Genomic DNA, 21,782 nt, shown 5'->3' with positions numbered 1-21,782 from the left:
GTGGAGGTAGGTACTTGAATATCCCTTCCTGAGATATACTTTAGCTTGTAGACCCATCCCTGAAAGCTTACCAAAAGTAGCTGAAGTAGAATTTTAACAGGTCCTGAAATTTGCTTACATGCCAGGTCTATGTATTGAAATTTTGACAAAACAACATTTTACCTTAATTTTCAGTTATGATTTTCTTTTTCTCTGGCTTTATTTCTTACAATGTAATTCCTGTCATTTGAGTAAAATTTTAAGCCATATTAAGGTTTTTTTTCAAAATTTAAGCAAGGTATTTAAATATGTTTATAACATTATAAATTGGGATTTAGCAAAGTTGTGAATCTGAAAACAATTTTTTTGTACTTAATTTAAGCAGAATATTTATTTTGCAAGGTTTCACTTTTATAACACAGATTGTTAAAGGTCAGGACCCTCTTGATGAACCCTTTGACGGGTACCGACCTTTGGTGATTTTTGACAAAACTTTTTAGTATACAAATAAAACTTTCAGAAATAGATCGCATAGAATGCCAAAGTAAAGTGTTTAGAGGGTCATAACTTTCCTAAATCCTGGTTTATACAATTTTTAAAGAATTGAGGAAAATTCAAGTTTGACCAGGGAGTTCCAATAAGGCTTAGAATCCCAGGCATTAGCCTAGAATTGGGAATATTGAGAAGGAAAAATGGTAAGAAAACAATTCTTACTTTGTAATCTGTATAAAAATTGTAGTCAACAAATTTTGAAAGCAATTATACTATACCCCTCTCCCTTATGTGCAAATATATAGCCTAAGAAGTATATTTTCAATGTGTTTTGGGTTCTTGATTTCGTCAGAGTTTATTCAATTTATGGGTACATGGTTTGAGACAACAGTGACGCTTAGCAAAATGCATGGGAAATATGTAATTTGGGATATATATTTGCACACTAGGGAGAGTTGGTGGTAAAGTATAGTGGAATCGCTTTCAAAATCTGTTGACTACAATTTTAATACATATTATGAAGAAATAATTCTTTCTTAACATGTTTTCTTCTCAGCAGGGGCGTCCCGAAACTCATTTTATTGTGAGACGATCTTTGTTAATTTTACCGAATCGCTACCTGATTTATACCGAATTTTCTGCAGAAATATAGAATCTTGCTAAAATTCTGCTGATTTTCCAAAATTTTTGCCGAAATTTTCGCCTTCGGCCAACTTTTTTTCTTGGGGGTTGCGACCCTTCCCCCCACCTTCGTAACGCCCCTGCTTCTCAGTAGTCCCAATTCTAGGTTTATACCAAATCGTAATCAAATTCTAGAAATTGGGTCTTCAAAACTTAGTCAAAGAAAATAAGCTTTAAACTATGATCAAGGCATTTGAGGGGGGGGGGGGGCTTATCAGTCATTTCAGAACTGAGCTGCAGTCTTGATGTCCTCTGACTGTGGTTGAAGAGACAGCTCCACACTTGTCGTGTCCAGGCCATACTGCCTTCGTTCGCCCTCATCTGCGCTTCTTCTTGTGACGTCCTTCATATACTGTCTCTGGGAGTCAGGAATCCCTACTTTCAGTGCTTATGTCCCATTCACCATGAGATTTCATCTCTACCAAGATTTACCAAGCTAGTGTTGATTTCAGCCGATCACAAAATTCTATGACAAATCTGTTTGGGTCAAATTAGTGTTTGCTAAATCTCGGTATCAGGAAAATCTTATTGTGGATGGGCCTTTAACCAACCACTTATTCCAATATAAAAAGACAAGTCCCATTTTTCATTGATTAGTGGCAGTCAAATTAAAACCGTTTTGTGACATATATATATATATATATATATATATATATATATATATATATATATATATATATATATATATATATATATATATATATATATATATATATATATATATATATATATATATATATATATATATATAATGATGATAATCATATGAAAAATTTAATATATGTAAAAGTGTTTGGCATGAAAATCCTATTTTTGTTTGCCAGGAAGCTTGTATGTCAAAACAGATGTAAGAAAATGTCTCTTACAGATCAAATCACTTAGATAATTTTAAGTTGCAATATTCAAGAACCAAATATTATAGCAAAGCAGGATGGCGAGATTCTATGCTTCAAATTTTAATGGAAAATTCAGGACTGCTAATATTTGTTGACAAATCTATTACACAAATTCTGGCTTACCAAACGTATTCACCATTTTGTTTTCCTTGAGAGCCCCTTATACCCGCAAACAATTCCTAAAACTTTCAAGTTTTAGGGATTCACTTTCAAGTTAGAACTCTCATTCCAGGCAATATAATGGTCCTATGTCAAATTTAAAATTTTGGTGAACCTGCTTGAGACTCTAGGCAGCCTTTCCAAAAACTAACACACACGTACTTGTCCAATAAGAGAGTCATACTTACTCCCACCCACAGTAGACAGAATATACCAGTAAGCTTATCGCAGATCATTTCTGGTCTTCGTTCTCGGTGCGAACAAAAAGCTCCTCCCACTTATTTCTGCATTAGCGGGAATGCGGGTTAGTCTGTTTCCGATTGTTTCAATGCAATTTGATGGAAACAATCGGAAACAGACTAACCTGCATTCCCGCTAATCTGACTTCGCCTATGTTTATATCTGCAAAAACGTTTTCCGGAGCACTCGCACCCCGGTCCGGGTTTTTATAATGGGTGAGATAGAGAATGATCATACTGCTAATTATATGAACTGTGCTCCCACCATTTACCCGTGTCATTTAAACATTTTTGTTTCTCAATTACTCAGACTATCTGTATTGGCCTTCTTCCTACAATTAGCCATGTCTTGATGCCTACTGCAAAATACTGGCTTTTCAGTTCAAAATTTTGAATTTTTGGATACCCTGTCCAATTATTTCATTTCAGCGAATTGTTAGTCAACAATTCTGTTCCGCCATCCTAGTAAAAACTGCTAGCTTACAAGTGGATGGAGGGAAAGACCTTTAACTTAGGGAAAAAACATTGCTAGCTTATAAGTGGATGGAGGGAAAGAGCTTTAACTTTGGAAAAAAATTGTTCGTTTATTACGACTTATAGTTTTAATCCTATAACATTTCAGACTAATTAAATCAGATATCAATTTTTTTTCGGAATTTTGTACTTATTATATATATATATATATATATATATATATATATATATATATATATATATATATATATATATATATATATATTATATTAATTATACTATAAATATAATATTATATTTATAAATATATTATAAAAACTGATATATATATATATATATATATATATATATATATATATATATATATATAGACCCTGGCGCCGCGCCGATAAGGGAAGACCGGCGGCGGCGGGGCCAAAAACAGCACGCCGCGCCGCCGGTAGGACGCCGGCGGCGCACCGTCGGTAAGATGTCGGCGGCGCGCCGCCGACGCGATCAGTGTTGACCGCAAACATTAATGTTTTCATTAGTCTTTCTCAAATCACAGCTTAAATTTACAACAGATTCAAGCCTATTCATGAGTTCAAAAATTCACAAGTCGCTGGCGGGAACTGGTCTCCTTCGTTATTCATAAAGAGAAGTATAAATGTGGTAGAAACGAAACGGCCGTGGCGTTTCAGAACCCTTGCATAATACGAGTAGTTGAAGTATCTATTAGCTATGTATTCTTAACATAAATAATTATCAAAATTAGTAGTTTTTTTCATCGAGCATTACTGCATATAAACTTCAAATACCGTATCACAAAATTCGTTATTTATCTTTGTAAAAACTTTGAATATAACTTTGAACTTAGAAGCTTAATTTTTTCATAATGCCCTTTGCCTATATCTATTTTGGCACCTTTAAAACAGTTAAAATGGGCGACTTTGATATTGAATGTTTTTTTTTTTGGCTCTTTTGGATTCCTAAAGCCTTCTTGTATTAAAAACTGGTTTTTAATAACAATTTAAAAAAAAATACATTTTAAAGTTTTTTTTGGCTTCTTTATAGAATATGTCATGTAGGCTAAGGCTGAACTGCTGCTTTTTCATTGGTTTTGACTGCTCTTTTGGATATTATTCATTTTTTCTTTTGGGGATTCATTCGAAATTATAAACTGATAAATACCTAATATCAGTCAAATTATAAACTGCAACTAAAAGGAGTAGATTTATCAAATTGAAAATTACATTATAAACACTTCACATGAGAATACTTCAATTACAATGACACAAAAAACACTTAATTGTTTATTCGCTATGAAGAAAAGTGAAGTGCCAGCTAATTTCTTAGGTAAAAAATGAAAAGCTCATCAAAAATGAAAAAATTAAAATGTAATTAAATGAAACAATATGCAGACTGGAGTAGCTCCAGGAAGAAGTTGAAATTTTCATCCTAGTTCGTCACTTTTAATCCAAGCAAAATGTTAGGACACTTAGTATCAGTTATTGAGTTTAAGCTTTGATTTCCAAATGCTCACAAGAATTACCAAATTTAAGAAAGTTGCAACAATAAGTCACCTGTGGTCAAAATACTATAAGACTCCTGTTTGATCCCCACCCAGACTCAAAGCTTCTGCTATGGACATTTCCATGGAAATCTCCAAAGAGTTTCTTTTTAAAATAGCTTTCAAGCGTAGTTAGGCGTATTTAGATTTTTTTGCTTTTCTTCAAAGCTTTGAAAAAAGTGTTATAATATTCCAAATGTTTCATTTGTGGGGTGATCGAATTTTCTAAACCACTGTAGATACGTAAGAACGTTGCAACATCTAGTACCCTGAGGTCATAAGACTGTCAAAGACTCCTCTGCGCCATTGTTACTCGAGCGCAACGTTTGGTGGGGATGTCGATATAGCTTTCGTCACACCAATTCGTTTTAGTGTGAATCTACCTGGTACATATGAATGAATGTTTTCAAAGTAAACCCGTTTCATCAATAGAAAAAAAAAACGGATGTCCGTTTCCCTTTGGACGATAAAACCATGCAAGTGCTGTATCAAGGATAACTCACGAAATATTGTTAATTTTTTGTCAACTTTTCGTCATCCCTGCTTTCAATAAAAAAAAAAATCAAAATACTATCAATTAAATATAATAACTCCCAATGCACTCCTCTGTATAACATCTTGACAGAATACCGTCTGGGCTTTAAATAAAAAAAAATAATTAAGTCATTGGCACCCCTGCTTAAAAAAAATTGAGATATTATCATTTAAATATGATAGCTCAATACCCCCCTCTGGATACCACCTTGATAGGATGCCGTCTCTGCTTTAAATTAAAAAAAAATCAACTTTTTGGGATCCCTTCTTTCAATAAATAAAATTTCGAGCTATTATCATTTAAATGTAATACCTCCCTACCCCCTCCCCCTCTGGATACCACCTTGATAGGATACCGTCTCAGCTTTCATTAGAATAATAATTTACTTAATAATTAACTAGGTCACTATACGGTTCAAACAAACACGCAAAATAACGTTAAACAGCTTAGTGTTCCTTGAAAAAAAAATCGAGGGTATAAGTAAAGGGGTACAAAGACAACAACAAAAATGTCGAAATTATTTAGATATACCTCAAATTATTGGAAAACTGAGTGATAGATTCGCAATGGCACTCGATAAGATCCAAAGAATCTAATTAAAAGGGAGCGCACACATAAGCCAAATAAGGCCAGTAGCCTATGATAAATTGAAAAATACTCAAGACAGTGAACAAGTCCTAATGGGGGACCCTGGGTCTATCACAATATTTCAATTGTTTCCCAAGGCATTTGATATCATTTTCTTCTGTCTCCACTTTAAAAGAAAAAAATAATTATCTTTTTGGCATCCTTGCTTTCAATAAAAAAAGATGTATTATCATTTAAAAATGATAGCCCCCTATCCCCCTCCCCTATAGGCAATAATTTACAATTTATTTATGAATTATATTTTTGGGGTAACTTCCGGTTCAATCTTTAATTCCCCAACCTTGTACATAGCTTAGTCTATAGCTAAATTTTGTCTCAGGCGAAGGTTGTTTTTTTTGGGGGGGGGGAGGGGGTAAAAATGTTCCAGAAAGAAGATTGTATTTTCTATCAGGCGTTTAATAATTGAGTACTAAACATTAAGAAAATATTATCTAAAAACAGAAAAAAAAATCTGCAAACTTAAAATTCAGCTGTAGAAACAATCTGTCGGCTATCAATTTCAAAATCCAACAAAAGGCTGAAGCTGTATAGTAGTGAATGCGTTCTATAATTCTATTCAGCTTGAAAATAAAACTCTTGACTATGAATGATGTAAGAAATAGCGATTGGGAAACTGCATTAAAAATAATTTAAACTCATTTCATAAAGGCGATACTTTTTTTGTCAACATGTGAAGAACTGTGTATATTGCAATATTTGCAATTGCATATTGCATCTGTCTGGTTTTTATGCAAAGTAACAAGAGACGAAAATTAATGAACAAGAGAATAGTAAAGAATTATGGTATGCAAAGTAATTTTTGGCAGGGAAAGTCACTGGTGATAAATCGCTAGGGGTGGCATCGTGATTGGGTGATTTTCGGGGATTCGGGAAACAATTTTTTTTTCAGGGTGACACATTCATTTTCAAGGAAACACCCAAATATTCGGGGATAGTGCAACCCACGCCTGATTTTTCATCAGGAAAATTGAAATACTAAGCCACACGAGAATGAAAAGCTCCGACATTATAGTTAACACAGTACAGACCTGACGCAAAAATAATTTAAAGTCGACCAAACGCCGCCGTCTCTGCCGGCGGTGGCGTGCCTGCGGTGCGCCGGCGGCGTTACGACACTTCGGCGGCGTTCGACCGGGCCTCTCGTCGGCGGCGTTCGGTCGATCCGCCGGCGCGGCGCCGGGGTCTATATATATATATATATATGTACGTATATATATATGTAAGCAGTGCTCTTACACTTTTTTTTTACCTTTTGTATGCTTGAAGGCTTATAGATAATATTTTTTTTCTTTTTCAGGCCAATTCTGAAGGTTATCGTACCCCACCCCGAAGGATCCCAAGCTGGTCTGAGAGTTCAGGTAGTCCCCGATCGTACTCTCCTTTTAACAAGGATATATCATATGCTGGTAAGATACCACTTAATTTATTTGTTTTGCATTTCACATTGCAGAACAGTAGTGATTAAGTTCCCCATGTTCACCATCGTCCTAATTAGTATAACAAGGATCATTTATGCTTCTAAACTTGTGGAAGCTTATACGTAAATAGTGGGGCGTGCGTATAACTCAACCCCATGCAGTTCAACTCCTGTGCAATATAGCCCCATTCCATATAAGAAAACATTCAACTTAATCTGTTGCAAGAGTTGGAGTTAAATTAGGGTTCAGATGAACAAGCGTTGATTGGAACAAAGCTTGAGTTTAACAGGGGTTGATTTGAAGGGGGGGTCAGTTGAAGAGGGTCGAATTAAATGGAACTAAGATTAAAAGAGGCCACGCCCTACTCAACGTTCAATCAATAGTAATCCTGAACCTGTATCAGTGTATTGTTTTAATGTAAGTCGAATAAGAAAAATAGTGGGGGGTTCTGCTTTTAGCGTTATTAGTGCTATTAATCTTATTCATATTATTGTCCGAAAATGAGAAATCCTTAATCATGTTGTTTGTTAATTAAGACCAGCCATTACACCAGTTGAGACAGGGGCGGATCCAGAATTTTTTTTTTAGGAAGGGGGGGATAGGTTGATCCGATAAACCTGCGTTAGGAGCAAGTTTAATTAACGCAAACTTGCGTTAATTAAGTAAATACACTACTTTAGACTACATTCCCCCTGGATCCGCCACTGAGTTGAGACTGAACTGGGCGATGGGGCCAACCTGTCACTTCCTGGGTGTGTTTTAAAACTAGCTCTAACTAAGCACCCTCGTTTGGATCTGTTTGTCTGGGTGTGTTTTTTTCTTGTTTGAATTTGAGAAAGCCCTCCCTGGTGTTATCAGAGCCAAATTATTGGGTCTATCAATAGGGGTATAATAAGACAAGGTTTTCACAAAAAAACATTCCCAAACTTGCAATGCTTGTCAAAAGGACAGATCATGCAATTAAAAAAACGAACTAAAATCTCAATGAAGGAACACTATAAATGGTGTTTAGAAAAATTAAGATTAGTACGCCACGTTTTTAGGGAAAGAAATAAGATTATTTATTTTAAGGGTATGCCCTTGTAGTAAGCACCACCAGCAGGGCCGGATCAACTAGGTGTGGGGTCCTATTGGAAAAATTTTCGTGGAAGAATATTGTAAGTATTGCTTTCAAATATTGATTGTCATTTTCACTTGTCTTTTATCCGAGGCTATTGCCCTAGTGAAGCAACAGGTTGATTTAAATCATCCTCCACTTTTCGCATTTTCTTGTAACATTTAGCATAGTTGTTAGTGTTCGCAATATTTCTTCCAAGAGATCCATTGGGTTACAAGAGATCCCATGATCTAAAGGATGTTCAAGGTGCTCTTTAGCAGCTTCATCGGGTTCTAAAAAGTAGATTTGGGGATATGGATGTGGTTCAAAATCACCTTCAGGGGTTTCTGATGGATGTGCCACCAAATTGATTTTGGGATAAATTTGTCCAGCTATTTTGAAGCTGAAAAATTACGGCTATTGATAATCTAATCATCGCTTACGTTGAATGAAGCTAAAGCAAAACATGAATTTAAGTTTCGTACTTGTCTGTGGAACTCTTTAGATAGTAGGCCTAAGTGATGCTTTATAACAGGCCAAACTGATTTATTTGGGAATTATGGAGGTAGGAATGCAGTTCGACCAAGCAGGCAGCAACCCTCAAATGAATTACCTTTGTTGGCTACTTTTCATGCGGGAAAATGGAGGACTCCGCAGTGAATACATACAAAGTTGAAGGGTCCCAATCACTTGTAATTAACACTTGCATAGTTCGCGGCCTCTTTGTAGAATTTTTACTTGGTTTTGTGCCACATTTAGTTAGTGTTGAAGATTGTTATGGTGTTGTTCTTCTAACGTAAAATTTCTTTCTTCTTCACATTCATTTTTGAGTCATTCTGATTCTCGCTGTCCCATGTCCTCTAACAGCGCAATTCTTTGTCCTTCACTTTAATTTTTGACACGTTCTGATACCTGCTTTCGTGTGTCTGATAACCCTACAATTCTTTGCTCTTTACTTTCATTTTTGACACGTTTTGATTCCCGCTGTTGTTTTTAATACTCACTGCAACTTATCTCCTAATTGCATATTTCTTTGTTTTTGCTGTCCTATATCTTCTAATCACACGTTTCTTTGTTCTTCATTTTTGATCTGTTGTAATTCTCGCTGCCACTTATCTTTTAACAGTATATTTCTTTGTTCTTAATTTTTCGTTAATCATTGCTTAAGACATTCTTTCAATGTCCCTTGCCTTAGCTGCTCAGATTTGTCTTGTCACTTTTGATGGTCCAGGTTGTTCATTTTCACCCTTGTATTTACATCTCTCAGGTTGTTGTCTTTATCTGGCCTCAATTGATGCTCAAGTTTGCTTATTTTGAGCTCAGGTTTTTGTCCTCTTGTTCTTTTTTATCCTCAGTTTGAGTTTACGTAAATTTACGCTTTTTCCCTCTAGATATTTTGAAACTGCTGAAAATGCCTTTTGAAATTTACATTAGAAAATATGAATAACTGAATTTACATGTTTCTAGGTTTTGTTCTGTAAAATCTTCTAAAACTGTCTCAAAATCTAATTTCCTTCCGTCTCTTACATTCACTCGACATAATTCCTAAACTGTTTAATCTTTTCTGATTCATTGTTTATACCAGATAATTTTTTATTTGTTTCAGCCTGGAAAATGATCTCTCTGCAAAGGTAACGCTTACTGGAATTGTTAAGAATATTCCACAATTTCGAAAAAACCCATTTTGATGGCAGCGCGTGGCCCCCTTTCAAACGTGGGCCCCGATTGGGCCCAATCGCTCTGTATCCGGGCCTGGCCGCCAGGGTGAAAGAAACGGGGGAAAAGTGCAATATTTAGTCATAATACCCATATATACCCAATATTTAGTCATAATAATTATGATAAAAAATGCAATTATAATAATAAAACAATATATTATAATAAAAAATGCAATTGTTCTTCCTGTTTATTTTTATTACTAACTCAAAGTTGCGCCATGTTTTTTTTTAAACCTCCATTTATTTTCCAAAACCTGCGTTTTTTTTGGTTGTCTAATTTTATATTAACTTACATCTGAATAAAAAAAATACACGAAAATTTGAATTTTTATTTCATAATATGTAAAATTTGTACTTGCACGTAGGGGGCGGGGAGCGGAATGAGTAGACAAGGGGACAAATGGTCAAAAATAAATTTATTTTATTGTTTTATCATAGCTTTTCGCAAGGTATGTCCTCGTGAAAATCCCCCCCCCCTCTTCAGTGCATGCAATGAAGATTACGTGCACTATTTTTTACACTCTCATGAATTCGTGAGGAGTGACGGAATAATATTTTGTATCTTTTTTCAGGTGCCAGATTTGATGAGCCACCAAGTCCAAGAGTTTTGCCAATGCCCCCTGTTTCTTGGATTCCTGCCAACCCAGCCGCAACGTCTCAGCGGCGTGAAGTTATGGAGCTAGGACTTAAGAAGTTACTTGGCATTGAAAAATAAAGACCATCTCACCCTCATGTCCTATTCAGTATCGTCAAGTTAGACATTGCATTAGTGTCATATGTGGCAATGCTGACTTTTAAGTTGGGTGTTTTGATCTCAATTGGTGTTTCAAGTTAATTGATGATTTTTTAACTTGTATTCTGGATTCAAAGGTTTTAGAACGCGTTACATGATTTATCGGAAGGTTTTGATTTTTTTTATTTGCCTATGATGAGAATCGCCAATTACTTATTCAAAGTTTTGGGCTACATTCCAGTCAACAGTGACCTTGCTCTGGACTTTGGGCTGCCAAAAACATAAATCAAAATATTCGTTTTTTTCTCGTTATATGTTTCTTTAATTAAAAAAAAATGATCTAAAAAAAGCCCAAGGTACAAAGCATTGAAACTTCAAAAATTTGTCATGTATGAGTGATTTAGTTTTATGTACGGTCATCTCCAGTCCTTTTGTCAACTAGTCATTGTTTTGAAGTACTGGGGACTTCTTGATTTTTGGTGTGAATTTTACGCGTTGATTTCATTTCTGCTAGCATAACCAATTCGATTTGTCAGGGCTAAGTGAGTGAATAGAAATAGGTTCCTAATTGAAATTTTTCTTCTTTTTTGTTCGTTTTTCATCGTTTATCAACCCTTTTTTCATCTTTAGGTATTTTAAATCGAGCTTTTATCCATTCTGCAATAATTTCCCTTAAAAACAGACTTTTTTTATATAAATAAATGGTAATGTCTATGAAACAGACGTAGATAGGGAACATGTCGGGAAGTATCTTTTTTAAAAGCTCCAAAATCTGGTTATTAGTAAAGAATCTGAATTAGAAGTGAGGCATCCTTAGTGAGGCTTTATTACCCAATCCTTTGGATGTATTTCATGGATTTTTGTTTTAGTTCAAATTATTGACAGAAATTCAAAAAAAAATTCTGTATGATGTTTGTTCGACATGTTTACTTTCTGCAGCATATAAATTAACAGGACAAGTCTCTGTTATGTTTTCTTTCATAAATCGAATTAAATTTAATTGTTGACAACTTAGGTTTATTTTATTAGACTCATTAAAGTAAAGACTTCCCTTTTAAATGCTGGGACCAGTTTTGATAATAAAGTAGCATTTCAGGAAGTAAGTAAAAATTTTATCTTAAATTTGATTAACAAAAGTAATGGTATAAATTAATAAAAATTATGACAATAAATAAAGAATTTATATCCTATTTTCCATGTGAAAATATCATCACATCAAAATGTAATAATTACTGCGCGACTATGGCGTAAAAATTGTTAAGCAGAATTTCGTCATCAGGGTATCAATAGGTCGTATCCCCATAATTGTAAATTTTCAGAAGAGCAAACAAAAAACCACATTTTTTTGTTTCCCCTCCGATAACCATAAAACAAAAACGGATTGATACGTAAATCAATGCGTGTCAATCTGTTTTTGTTTTATAGTTCTCAGAGGGGAAATAAATTATAACGTTTTTGTTTGCTCTTCAAACAAAAACGAAAATTCAGAAAATTTGCAATTATGGAGATACGACCTTTTGATACCTGACTCAAGATTGACTCTTAGTTTAAAGCCAAGCTCGATTTAGATTCGCCTAGCTTATGTGCACTGTATTTGCACATTTTTTTTTTCGTTTTTTATTTGGCTCAAAAGAAGGTAAAATCTCGTTAAATGTTTGAATTTCGGCCAGGAAAAGTGATAAATTATTATATTTTGTCTCTTAATTTGCCACAATGTACACTGTGATACATGTACAACCAGCTCAGTTTTGAGCACAAGTGCCTATTGTATTGAAACAGTCCTTAGTTGTTATATGATGGTGGTTTCTTTTACGTAGCTCGTCTGTGAGATCTTATGATGGAGCAGAAAATAATTGAGTTATTTTGAAAAAAAAATATTTGAGCTATAAACAGGGTGTGTTTAAATACCATTATGACCTATTTAACATCTTTGTAATGCCAATAGCCGAGTGTGTTTTTGTTGTGTTGGTTTTTTGAGTGTTTAATTAGCAAATACTGCAAAACTTCAACTAAGAGCTAAAAAAGAGGTTTTTTAAAAGATGCGTGGTTAATATTAAGCTATATATATCACATGTTAAACGCGTTAAGGGGTTGTTTTTATTATTTGCTTTCATTTTTGTTTTACGAGAACACGAGGAAAGGGCGTTCTAGAGCTAATTTTTTTATATACCATGAGGAGGTCAGTTGGACTAGACGGGGTATTTCAACCCTGTATCAGGTACGCCTAGTCCAACATAGAAATGTGGTTTCCTCAACTTTGTAACCTCTTTGACTCTCCCTTTTATGCATCAGTTAACGCGGCGACTTTATTTCTCTCGGTACTAATATTACAAATGCATTTACTTCAATAACAATGAGCAAAGAAAACTTAAGAATCTATTAAATTTTCCATGTATATTGTTTTACTTTGGGAGATGTGAAGAAAACGTTCAATTATACGAAATTATGCATCTATCTGTGATTTAGTTGAATGTTGATTTTTGTGATAGCCAAGTTATCAACATTTAAATACTCTATGAAAGTCAAAAATAAAAATATGGTATAATTGTTCGTTTTCTACATTTATTTGCGAAATTCTGCGATTTGTTTTTACTTCAATGTTTAAACTGAATTTGTTTTAACAAATTTTGATGACTTAGCTTCACACAGTTGATCTAAAAATACTTATGTTGGCATTTTGAAGCCTTTCTTTTTGAGCTCTTAGTTCTGCTAAAAATGTTTTGACGATGCTATATCTGGCAGATTCAATGAATTACTCAGGTTCACACAGGATGAATTCAGGCACGGTAATTTTAGTTGCCATTTCGATAATTTTACCTCCACAATTTGGCTATTTTAATTGCCAAATTAGCAACCATAGTTAACCACCTTCAAGATTCTACTTGCTTTGTCAAATAATTTATTTGGCTGCTAAATTTCAACTTTTGTCGGGTGACCGAGATATTCTTCTATGTAACATCATCATACGTGGAAAAGGCAATTTCGTATGAAAATAAATGCTACTAAAATTATTCATGGTAAAATTTACGAATTACCTTGTGGTAATTTTTTTGTGTGGACCTAAAGTTATGAAAATGGAGCCTAATCCCATTAAGCATTACCATCTGTATTTAGTCGTTTCATTTGTCATCACTCATGCTTAAAGTTTATCAGATTGGGTAATTTCCACCAATTGAGGCTTAAATACCTCTGATTTATTTATTTTTGATAAATTATTTTAAAATATAGATTTCAATGCTTGTGAAACAAACAAATCATTAACTGCAGATAGGATCCAGAAATCCTGAACAGAAATAACCAATTTATTTAGATACACTTTTTTTAATATTCAATCATACGTATTTACAAAACGTAAATTTAAATATTTTTGATTAGTTATTCCCCATGATTAACTAACCACCTCTAATTAAGCCAATTACATAGTATACCAAAAGCCACAATGTTTATCGTCTTAATGTTTGAAGTAGTTTTGACTGCTTGGGTTTAAGGCCAAACTTTGCTCATGTTTAAAGGCCCTGTTGTCAATCACAAAGGACATGGTGAGCGGTGCAAAGGCAAGGGAACGAGCCCAAAAACAATTTCTACCGCTTTACCCAATGCTTTTGCTAGTCTTGCCAAAAAGGCAGAAAAAAAGCCAGTTAAAGAGTAGTAACAGGAATAATATTAGTTTAATATTAGTATGTGTCTTAAGCTCTAATGTTAAAAATTAGCCTAATCCGTCATTATCGATGTTAGTGAAGAATGACATTAAGAAAAATGAAGGGCTAATAGGATGTTAAGGAAAAAAAAAGAATTAATAGGGCGCTAAGGGAAAAAGGACTAATAGGATGTTGAAAGGAAAAAAGGAAATTGAGAAAAAAGACTAATAAGTCCTAATAGTAATGCTTAATAGAAATTAGGGTCCATTATAAGTCCACGATTTATGCTTCTCTTATTTTATGTTAATATTAAGGATAAACAAATTTCTTCAAGATTAATTGATTAATTAAATCGCTTAAATAATTATTTAGTTAATTATTTTTCCAAGTGCTGAATGAAGAAGTCGCTAAGGAAGTGTTAAAAGGAGTTAGTTTATTCTTTCTTAGTTCTGTTTATTATAATGTATTGTATCTAGGCCTATTACAGTATGTAATAACTTGATGTGGTTATTCGTGAATTTGAATAATTGTTGAGGAATAAGAATTCCAGTAAGAGATGTGAAATTTCCCAACCAAAGCTATTTCCGTTTGGAAACGTATTTGTTTGGAGATACATTGTTGCATGTTTAATACTCATCGAGTTTTTGTCTTCCATGTGGAAACCACCTTAAATATAGAGACAGTGCAGTGAGTAAAGTCTAAGGAACTGTTTACAGTGAGATGGTCTTTTGGACCAGTACAAAAGTGCTTTTTATCTATTTTATTATCTGTGATTAATGGACTGGACACGTCTTTGGACTGAATTAACGGACCCGTAAGTGGTGATCAAATGCTGGATTTATCGACACAACTGCAATAGCCCGGATTTATCAACACAACTGCAATAGCCCGGATTTATCAACATAACTGCAATAGCCCGGATTTATCTGCAACTACATACCCTCCTATCCATAGAACCAAAGGCTCTTTTCAGAGCCACCAAATTTAGAAAGAAACACTTGCTGCGAATAATCACAAACCATTGCTTTTCAGGTTTTTTTTTTGTTTGCTAAATAGCAAATTTTTCGGACAACACGTGCAACAGCAACAAAAATTCATGTAAACAAATCTTTGTTTTTCATTTGTAACCCCCTCCCCCTCCTAAACGAAAATCTGGTTATCAGAAAACAGTGTTAATCTGGCTCTAGTATAATATGTCAATAGGGTCTTCCACATTTTCCAAAGCAGTCTAGACTTATTGTATTGCAGTTTACCTTATTAAAAAGAAATTCGTAAGTTAAACCGTTTTTTTTTATTACACATATCTGTATGTCTAATTTCAATCATCATCCATAGAATCTCCTATAAACGTAGATATGAAATTATTGTTCAATTGATCTTCGTGAGTTATTGCTTCACCGGCCGTGGTCAAGAATTTTTTTCAATTTTCCAAAAAAAAAAGTATTTTTGGCAAAAAATACAAAAAAATGAGTTTTTCTAAAAATTTGGTTCAAATACGCGCCTAATTGGCACCACTGATCTCTAGTGGCAGCAGCTAATGAAAATGTTTGAGGGGGGGGGTATATTTTTCAAAATCTGGGGAGGGGGTCATGTAGTTTTCTTTTCCAATGGCAGCGCAGAAAAAAGGTATTTCAGAAGTCAATCCGAAATCAAAATTTGTCAAATCTGACTTCTATTATAGTTTTTTCAGCCAGTACATCTTAGAAATTGTTTTAAAAGCACTTTTTCCTCAAAAAATAACATTTCAGACACAAACAGGGATCCCTCTGTTGCCTAAACCACCTCACATACTCCTCATGACAGTGGCTATGTAGCTCACCTAATTTAAATTATTCACCTTCGATTGTTAAACAAGATTGAAACAATTTTGGAATGAGTTTCTTAGATCGTCCTTCACTGTAAGCGGTGTATGTCAAAAGATGAATCTAGACTTTAACCCCCCCCCCTCCTCTGAAAAATACTCCTCCAGAAAATACCCTCATATCCCAACGCAAAATTTAGCAGTCAAAGAGAGAGTTTAAAAATAGGTACCTCAAGATGTCCTGAGGGGTAGGAAAGGGACCAGGCAGTTTTAGGACAAGGGCTGGTTGGTCTCCAATAACTTTCTACTAATAGAAAAAGGAATAAAACTCAATATATGATCGAATGAGCATCCTTCGAAGTTTCTACGACCATGAGGCTGATGCGGGAATGAGGAAAGGGCAGTCCCCTCCTATATGGAATAAATTCCGCTCATTTTGGGGTTTAATGTTACTCTTTACTTTCATAATAACAATGTTTCTCCCAATGTTTCTCCCTTGGTTTCTCCCAAGATGCACAAAAAAAATTGTTTTATTCATAACTCATGAAAGATCCTCATAACCTCCGGAGAAAGTTGTGCAATTGGCGTAATTTTTGACTTATTGATAAATATAATGCTGCCACTTCTATTTTTTCTAAGAGTAGGGTCTTCTGTCAGTCCAAAAGTAGGATTTCGTGCGACAATGAATTTTTTTTTTAAGAGAGAAGTAGATTCACGAAAAATGATCGTCTCCGTAAATTGGGGTCCTTGTGTTATCTTTTTCTTTAAGCCTACCTTCTCTCCTATCAGAGATGTTCAGCTAGAATTTTCTGGTTTCTAGCAAAGATGCATGAGAGGCAAATTTAAAGAAAAATACACATTTTAGTGGCAGATCCAAAATTTCACAGGGCTTTACGCTAGAAAAGCTCCTGTTCTAGAATATTCTTCCAGTTTGTTTGCCAGGAAATAAATAAAATGGCATTTTTGACTGCTGAGTCTGTATAATCTTAGACGGTACAATTTCTAAAATATTTTAAAAACCTTTTTCTAAAGGGGAACTACAAGAAATAATTCACTTTTCTCGATTTATTTCAAAGATTTCAGCCACTAAATTTTACGTTTGATTTTCCAGGGCAATAGGATGGCTAACAAAATGTGGCCGGAAGGATATTTTGAGAAAACTCGATTTTACTACTTATATAAGGAAGTATGCCGTTGTACGCAATCGCCATTTTGGCCCATCGGACCTTGTTTGTGAGGAAGAGGGTCTTCACGGCAGATGTCAGGCTAGAGGCTGTTTTCTGCAAGTGACTGTGTTGTGAGGAAGGAGTCTAAGACACTAAAAGAAGATGTCAAAGCAACCTTAAGTGATGCCATGGTTGCAATTCCAAAAATTCGCAAGCTGAATGAAGTTAATTTCACTTTCGTCCCTGCCTTAGAAACCATTAACGAAGAAGAAAATATGTCCCGTTCTTCAGAGGTAACTGATTCTTCTAAGCAAAATACATATTTGCCAACGCTTTCTAGCTGTTCCTTCGTCGCAGTTTGTGATTTGAATCAAGAAGTTTCCCCGAAGGACCAAACCGGGTACGCCATTCTTCGGGACTGGGTAGAGCTCACGAAATCAGTGATGGTAGGGCCAGACCGGCCATCACTGGCATTTCCGGTCTTCCTGGCTAGACCGGGAAGAAAGAGACTTTTTCTAAATGGCAAGACAAACGCTCTTGTCTCTTATAACCAGTTTGATGCAACTCTTAGAGAACGTAGATTCCCCAAAAGAGGAAAATGAAGCTATCCGTGAAAAATCTGTCTTGACAACGCCAAAAAGTAAAGGGCACCATGACGAACCAAATTCCCCCTTGCCTAAAAAAGTTAAAAGGTTGTTTGAAGAGCTGCCTCAGAAATCAACGGGTTGAAAATTAGGGATGGGGGAGATGGTAGAAATAGAGTGCACGGAGCAGTTTCTAAGCTTGAAAAAGACAATGGTATAATGTCAACTCGGGTATACTCGTAAAAAGAGGTTTAGACAGATCATCAAGAATCAACAAAAAATGATATCGAGATGCCGTGCTGGAAATTGTATATTGAAAGCAAAACTGTTTCTGAAACTAGCAAAACAGAAAGGATTCTTGATGTAGCAGAAACCCATCCTAGTGGTCTTACACTAAGGATGATCCAGTCTGAAATTCGGAGAGTTGTGCCTTCGATTGTTCGGATGCGACCTGACCTCTGTTGTGGATTGGGAGGGGGAGTGGGGTCTCTAAATTCTTGTTATCAGGACATATACCAGTAGAGATTTCAAGATCTGGGAACTTGCAGGGTAGTTGTTGGAACCCTTGGTCCCAGTTTTTTTTAGATAAATGTCCCTCCCAGATTTATTTCTTTCGGCCGCTTAATTATTTTCCTTCCTTAAATATTAAATATTAATTTTCCTATTATTTTTTGACGCCATTTTGAGTCATCTTAACTTCGTACGTGCTTAATAGACCACGAGGGACAGAATTGCGCAGTTAGGGAGGTCGGCCAGTAGATTAGTAAGTCCAAGGATTGGCTGGAAAGATTCATTACCACCCTCATAACCCCCGCCGCGGCACGCGGCTAGCAGGCTGGGAGGAAGTGTCCATTTTTTAGTCGGTTCTTTTTATACAGCGTGATTGTTAATACAGTAAGATTTTTCTATGTACTCTTTTAATTTTTCAGCTTAGGTCGAATCTAAAAGAGTTGGTTAGAAAACATTATCCATAAACTTTGGCTTTGAATTTGGCCATAGACCATCCGATCACGTTAGTATACAGAACCGTTGGAGTAACCGCGGAAATCCCACTAATTTGGGGCCAAAGAGGGATCTTCCCCCTCCAGTAAGTGGCATAGCAACTTTGCGCCATTTTTGCCTTTAAAAGTGGTGACCCCGCACGATAAACCTCCAATAGTAGTCTATACTAATTATACTTTTCTGGTTTCAGGATCCGACCCAACGTCTGAAGGATCGCTAAATTCTTGTCACCCGATCATTCAACAAGAGAGGTTATCCTGTGTTCTAGTTGCAACTTGTTGGAACCCTCGGTCCCAGTTTGTTCAGATAAATGTCCTTCCCAGATTCTTTTCTATTGGCCCCTTAATTATTTTCCTTCCCCTAGTAATAATTATTAATTTTCCTTTAATTTTGGTGGCTCCATTTCCTGTCCTCCTAATTGCGTAGTTGGTTATAGACCAGGAGGTATTAAATTGCGCAGTAAGGGAGGTTGACCAGTAACTTAGTAAGCCCTCGGATTTGCTGGGGAAATTCACCCACCACCCCCATCACCCAACGCGCGGCTGAGCGAGTTGGAGAACTGGAAGTGTGATTTCGTCAGTTCCGTTTTGAGTTCCTTTTATATCGTGTCTTTATTATAGTAAGAATTTTTATACTATATAATCTTTTAACTGTTCAGCTTAGGTCGAGTCTAAAGAGATAGTTAGAAATATTACCGGTAACCCTTGGCCTTAAAGTTGCCCTGGGACCATTCAATCATGCTAGTACACACGGAACCGTTGGAGTAACCGTGAAAATCCCACTACTTTGGGCCGACAAGGGGTTCCCCCCCTCGAGTAAGTGGCATAGCAACTCTTTGCGCCATTTTTGCCTCAAAAAGTGGTGACCCCCGCATATAAACCTCCAAAAAGTGGTGGCAGCTAGAAAAGGAGCTATCAACAGCACTGACAGCAAAAGAATTTTGCGTTTTCGAAGAGACGGGTTAATTTGGCCTAGAAAGTAGCCTATTGTGAGTACATATAAAAAGACAAAAATGCGCAATCAATTATAGAATTATGAAGGTCTATAATGGGCTGTGTGCCTTGTTAGACAAATATACAAAAGAATAACGTGAAACTAATGAGTCGAGTTTACAGTGGGGGAATCTCCGTATTTAAAAGTATTACAGGGTTTAAGGACAGATAAGAAAACTTTGAAAGTTGGGTTATTATTTGAGTGAAGTGGCGGAGTTAGATATAATCTTCAGTGACGAAGGTTATAAGAGCAGATTTTACAAAACATGCTATTGTATCTTTATTCGAAAATCATATAAAGATCCTCCCTCCGCCCTCCCCTACATTTTCGTGAATTGACTCCGTTTAATGAAATTATGATTACGATGGGTAGGCCACACCTTATGGATGAAGGAACCAAACAAATAGTAGGTCTGGGGTGGAGGAGAAGTGTGCGTTCCTGTTTGTCACTCTGGTGGCTCCGTGCTGCAATGAGTTGTCAGTAGTACTAGTAATAACTATAGTTAACAAAAACTAAAGAATTTAACCAAAGACCACTAACAAGTTTTCTAGGACACACTAGACGGTCAATCATTTTGATCAAAAGCTTCCGTAAATCCATTGATTAAAGCATGATTGACCGTCTAGGAACCGATTGAGTCATTCAAACTTTCTATCAATCACCATCAACGCTTAACTCGAGCGTCAAACAGATCCCTAGACGGTCAGTCATGCTTTAATCAATTGATTGACGGAAGCTTCTGGTCAAAATGATTGACCGTCTAGGGTGTCTTAAGGTTTTGAGATATAAATTAAAATAAGGAATGATTATTTCTATTTCATCCTTTATTTCAATAATTTAGTTGTGTTTAGCAAATTTCCCTTTTTTATTCGTATTCTTAATCAATCCTTTATACTAGTTTTTACTAATTGTCTAATTATTAATTAGGTTTGGGTGGGGGAGATGTACGGACATTTTGCGGTTGTTTAAAGAAAACACCAGAAGAGGAGATTGCCCATCAAAACCTAGATGGGCAATTGACACCCCTCCCCCCAAATTGGCAATTTTGCTTTCGTTATAGCCATAGAGAAGGGTATCGAACCGTATTTTTGGTGTAGATTAATTTTAAAAACTTTCCACAACATAAGTATTTCAAAGAAAAGTAAAGAACTCCATTAACCAAAAAATGAGCAAAAATAAAATCAAATAATTTACCAAGCGTGAAACTACCATAAATCAGCATCGATAAATAAATGAAACCCAAAATGAACAGAAATTACAAAAAATAACCGAGTCAAACTCAAAACGAGCAGAAATTAACACAAGTTGGGCTCAAAACCCCTATGCCTTCCCAAGGCCAGAAAAAAATTTGCACTTTACTGAAAAAAATTAAGTGTTTTACTTTTATAACTTAATAAATCAAATAATATTAACATTTTGATTACTAAATATCAGTATATATAAATTAAACTGTCAATGCACATTCATTTGTATTTTTTCAGTAAAGTGCAAAATATGTTCTGGCCTTGGGAAGGCATAGGAGTTTTGAGCACAATTTATGTTAGTCTCTACTCGTTTTGAGTTTGACTCGGTTATTTGTTGTAATTTCTGTTCATTTTGTGTTTCATTTATTTATCGATGCTGATTTGTGGTAGTTTCAAGCTTGGTAGATTATTTGAGTTTAGTTTTGCTCATTTTTTGTTTAATGTAGTTCTTTACTTTTCTTTGAAAAACTTATGTTGTGGAAAAGTTTTTTTTTTAAATTGATATCTGTTCGTTTTATATTGACATAGTCTTTTCAGGGAAAAAGAAAACAATACTTTAAAATTTCTCGTTTTTTAAGACTTTATAGTTTGGCCTGGTGTTTGTATACTGGGGAAAAATTTTCAGCAATTTTTAACAAAATACACCCTTTTAAAAATCTGGACACAAATAGTAGTGTTTAATTTAGTTTCATGCCTCCTCTGGTTGACCTGAAATGGAAAACTTGATACCATTCGCA

At 35.2% G+C, this 21,782-nt stretch overlaps 1 protein-coding gene across 2 annotated transcripts in view; it reads left to right on the top strand.

Annotated features, from left to right (window-relative positions):
- Positions 1-19,400, top strand: part of LOC148952723 (uncharacterized) — a 42,315-nt gene extending 22,915 nt beyond the window's left edge. For both annotated transcript variants that reach the window (XM_089088055.1, XM_089088056.1), the window contains exons 3-4: positions 6,950-7,058; positions 10,457-19,400. In XM_089088055.1, coding sequence (XP_088944181.1) covers positions 6,950-7,058; positions 10,457-10,599 — 252 coding nt within the window. In that variant the 3' untranslated portion in view covers positions 10,600-19,400. The remainder of the gene's footprint in view (positions 1-6,949; positions 7,059-10,456) is intronic.
- The last annotated feature ends 2,382 nt before the right edge of the window (positions 19,401-21,782 follow it).

This window comes from Artemia sp. Qi Xiang Cuo, chromosome 4 (genome assembly GCF_049724085.1).
Source record: "Artemia sp. Qi Xiang Cuo chromosome 4, ASM4972408v1, whole genome shotgun sequence".
Taxonomy (NCBI): domain Eukaryota; kingdom Metazoa; phylum Arthropoda; class Branchiopoda; order Anostraca; family Artemiidae; genus Artemia; species Artemia sp. Qi Xiang Cuo.
This window is presented reverse-complemented; position numbering and strand designations above follow the sequence as displayed.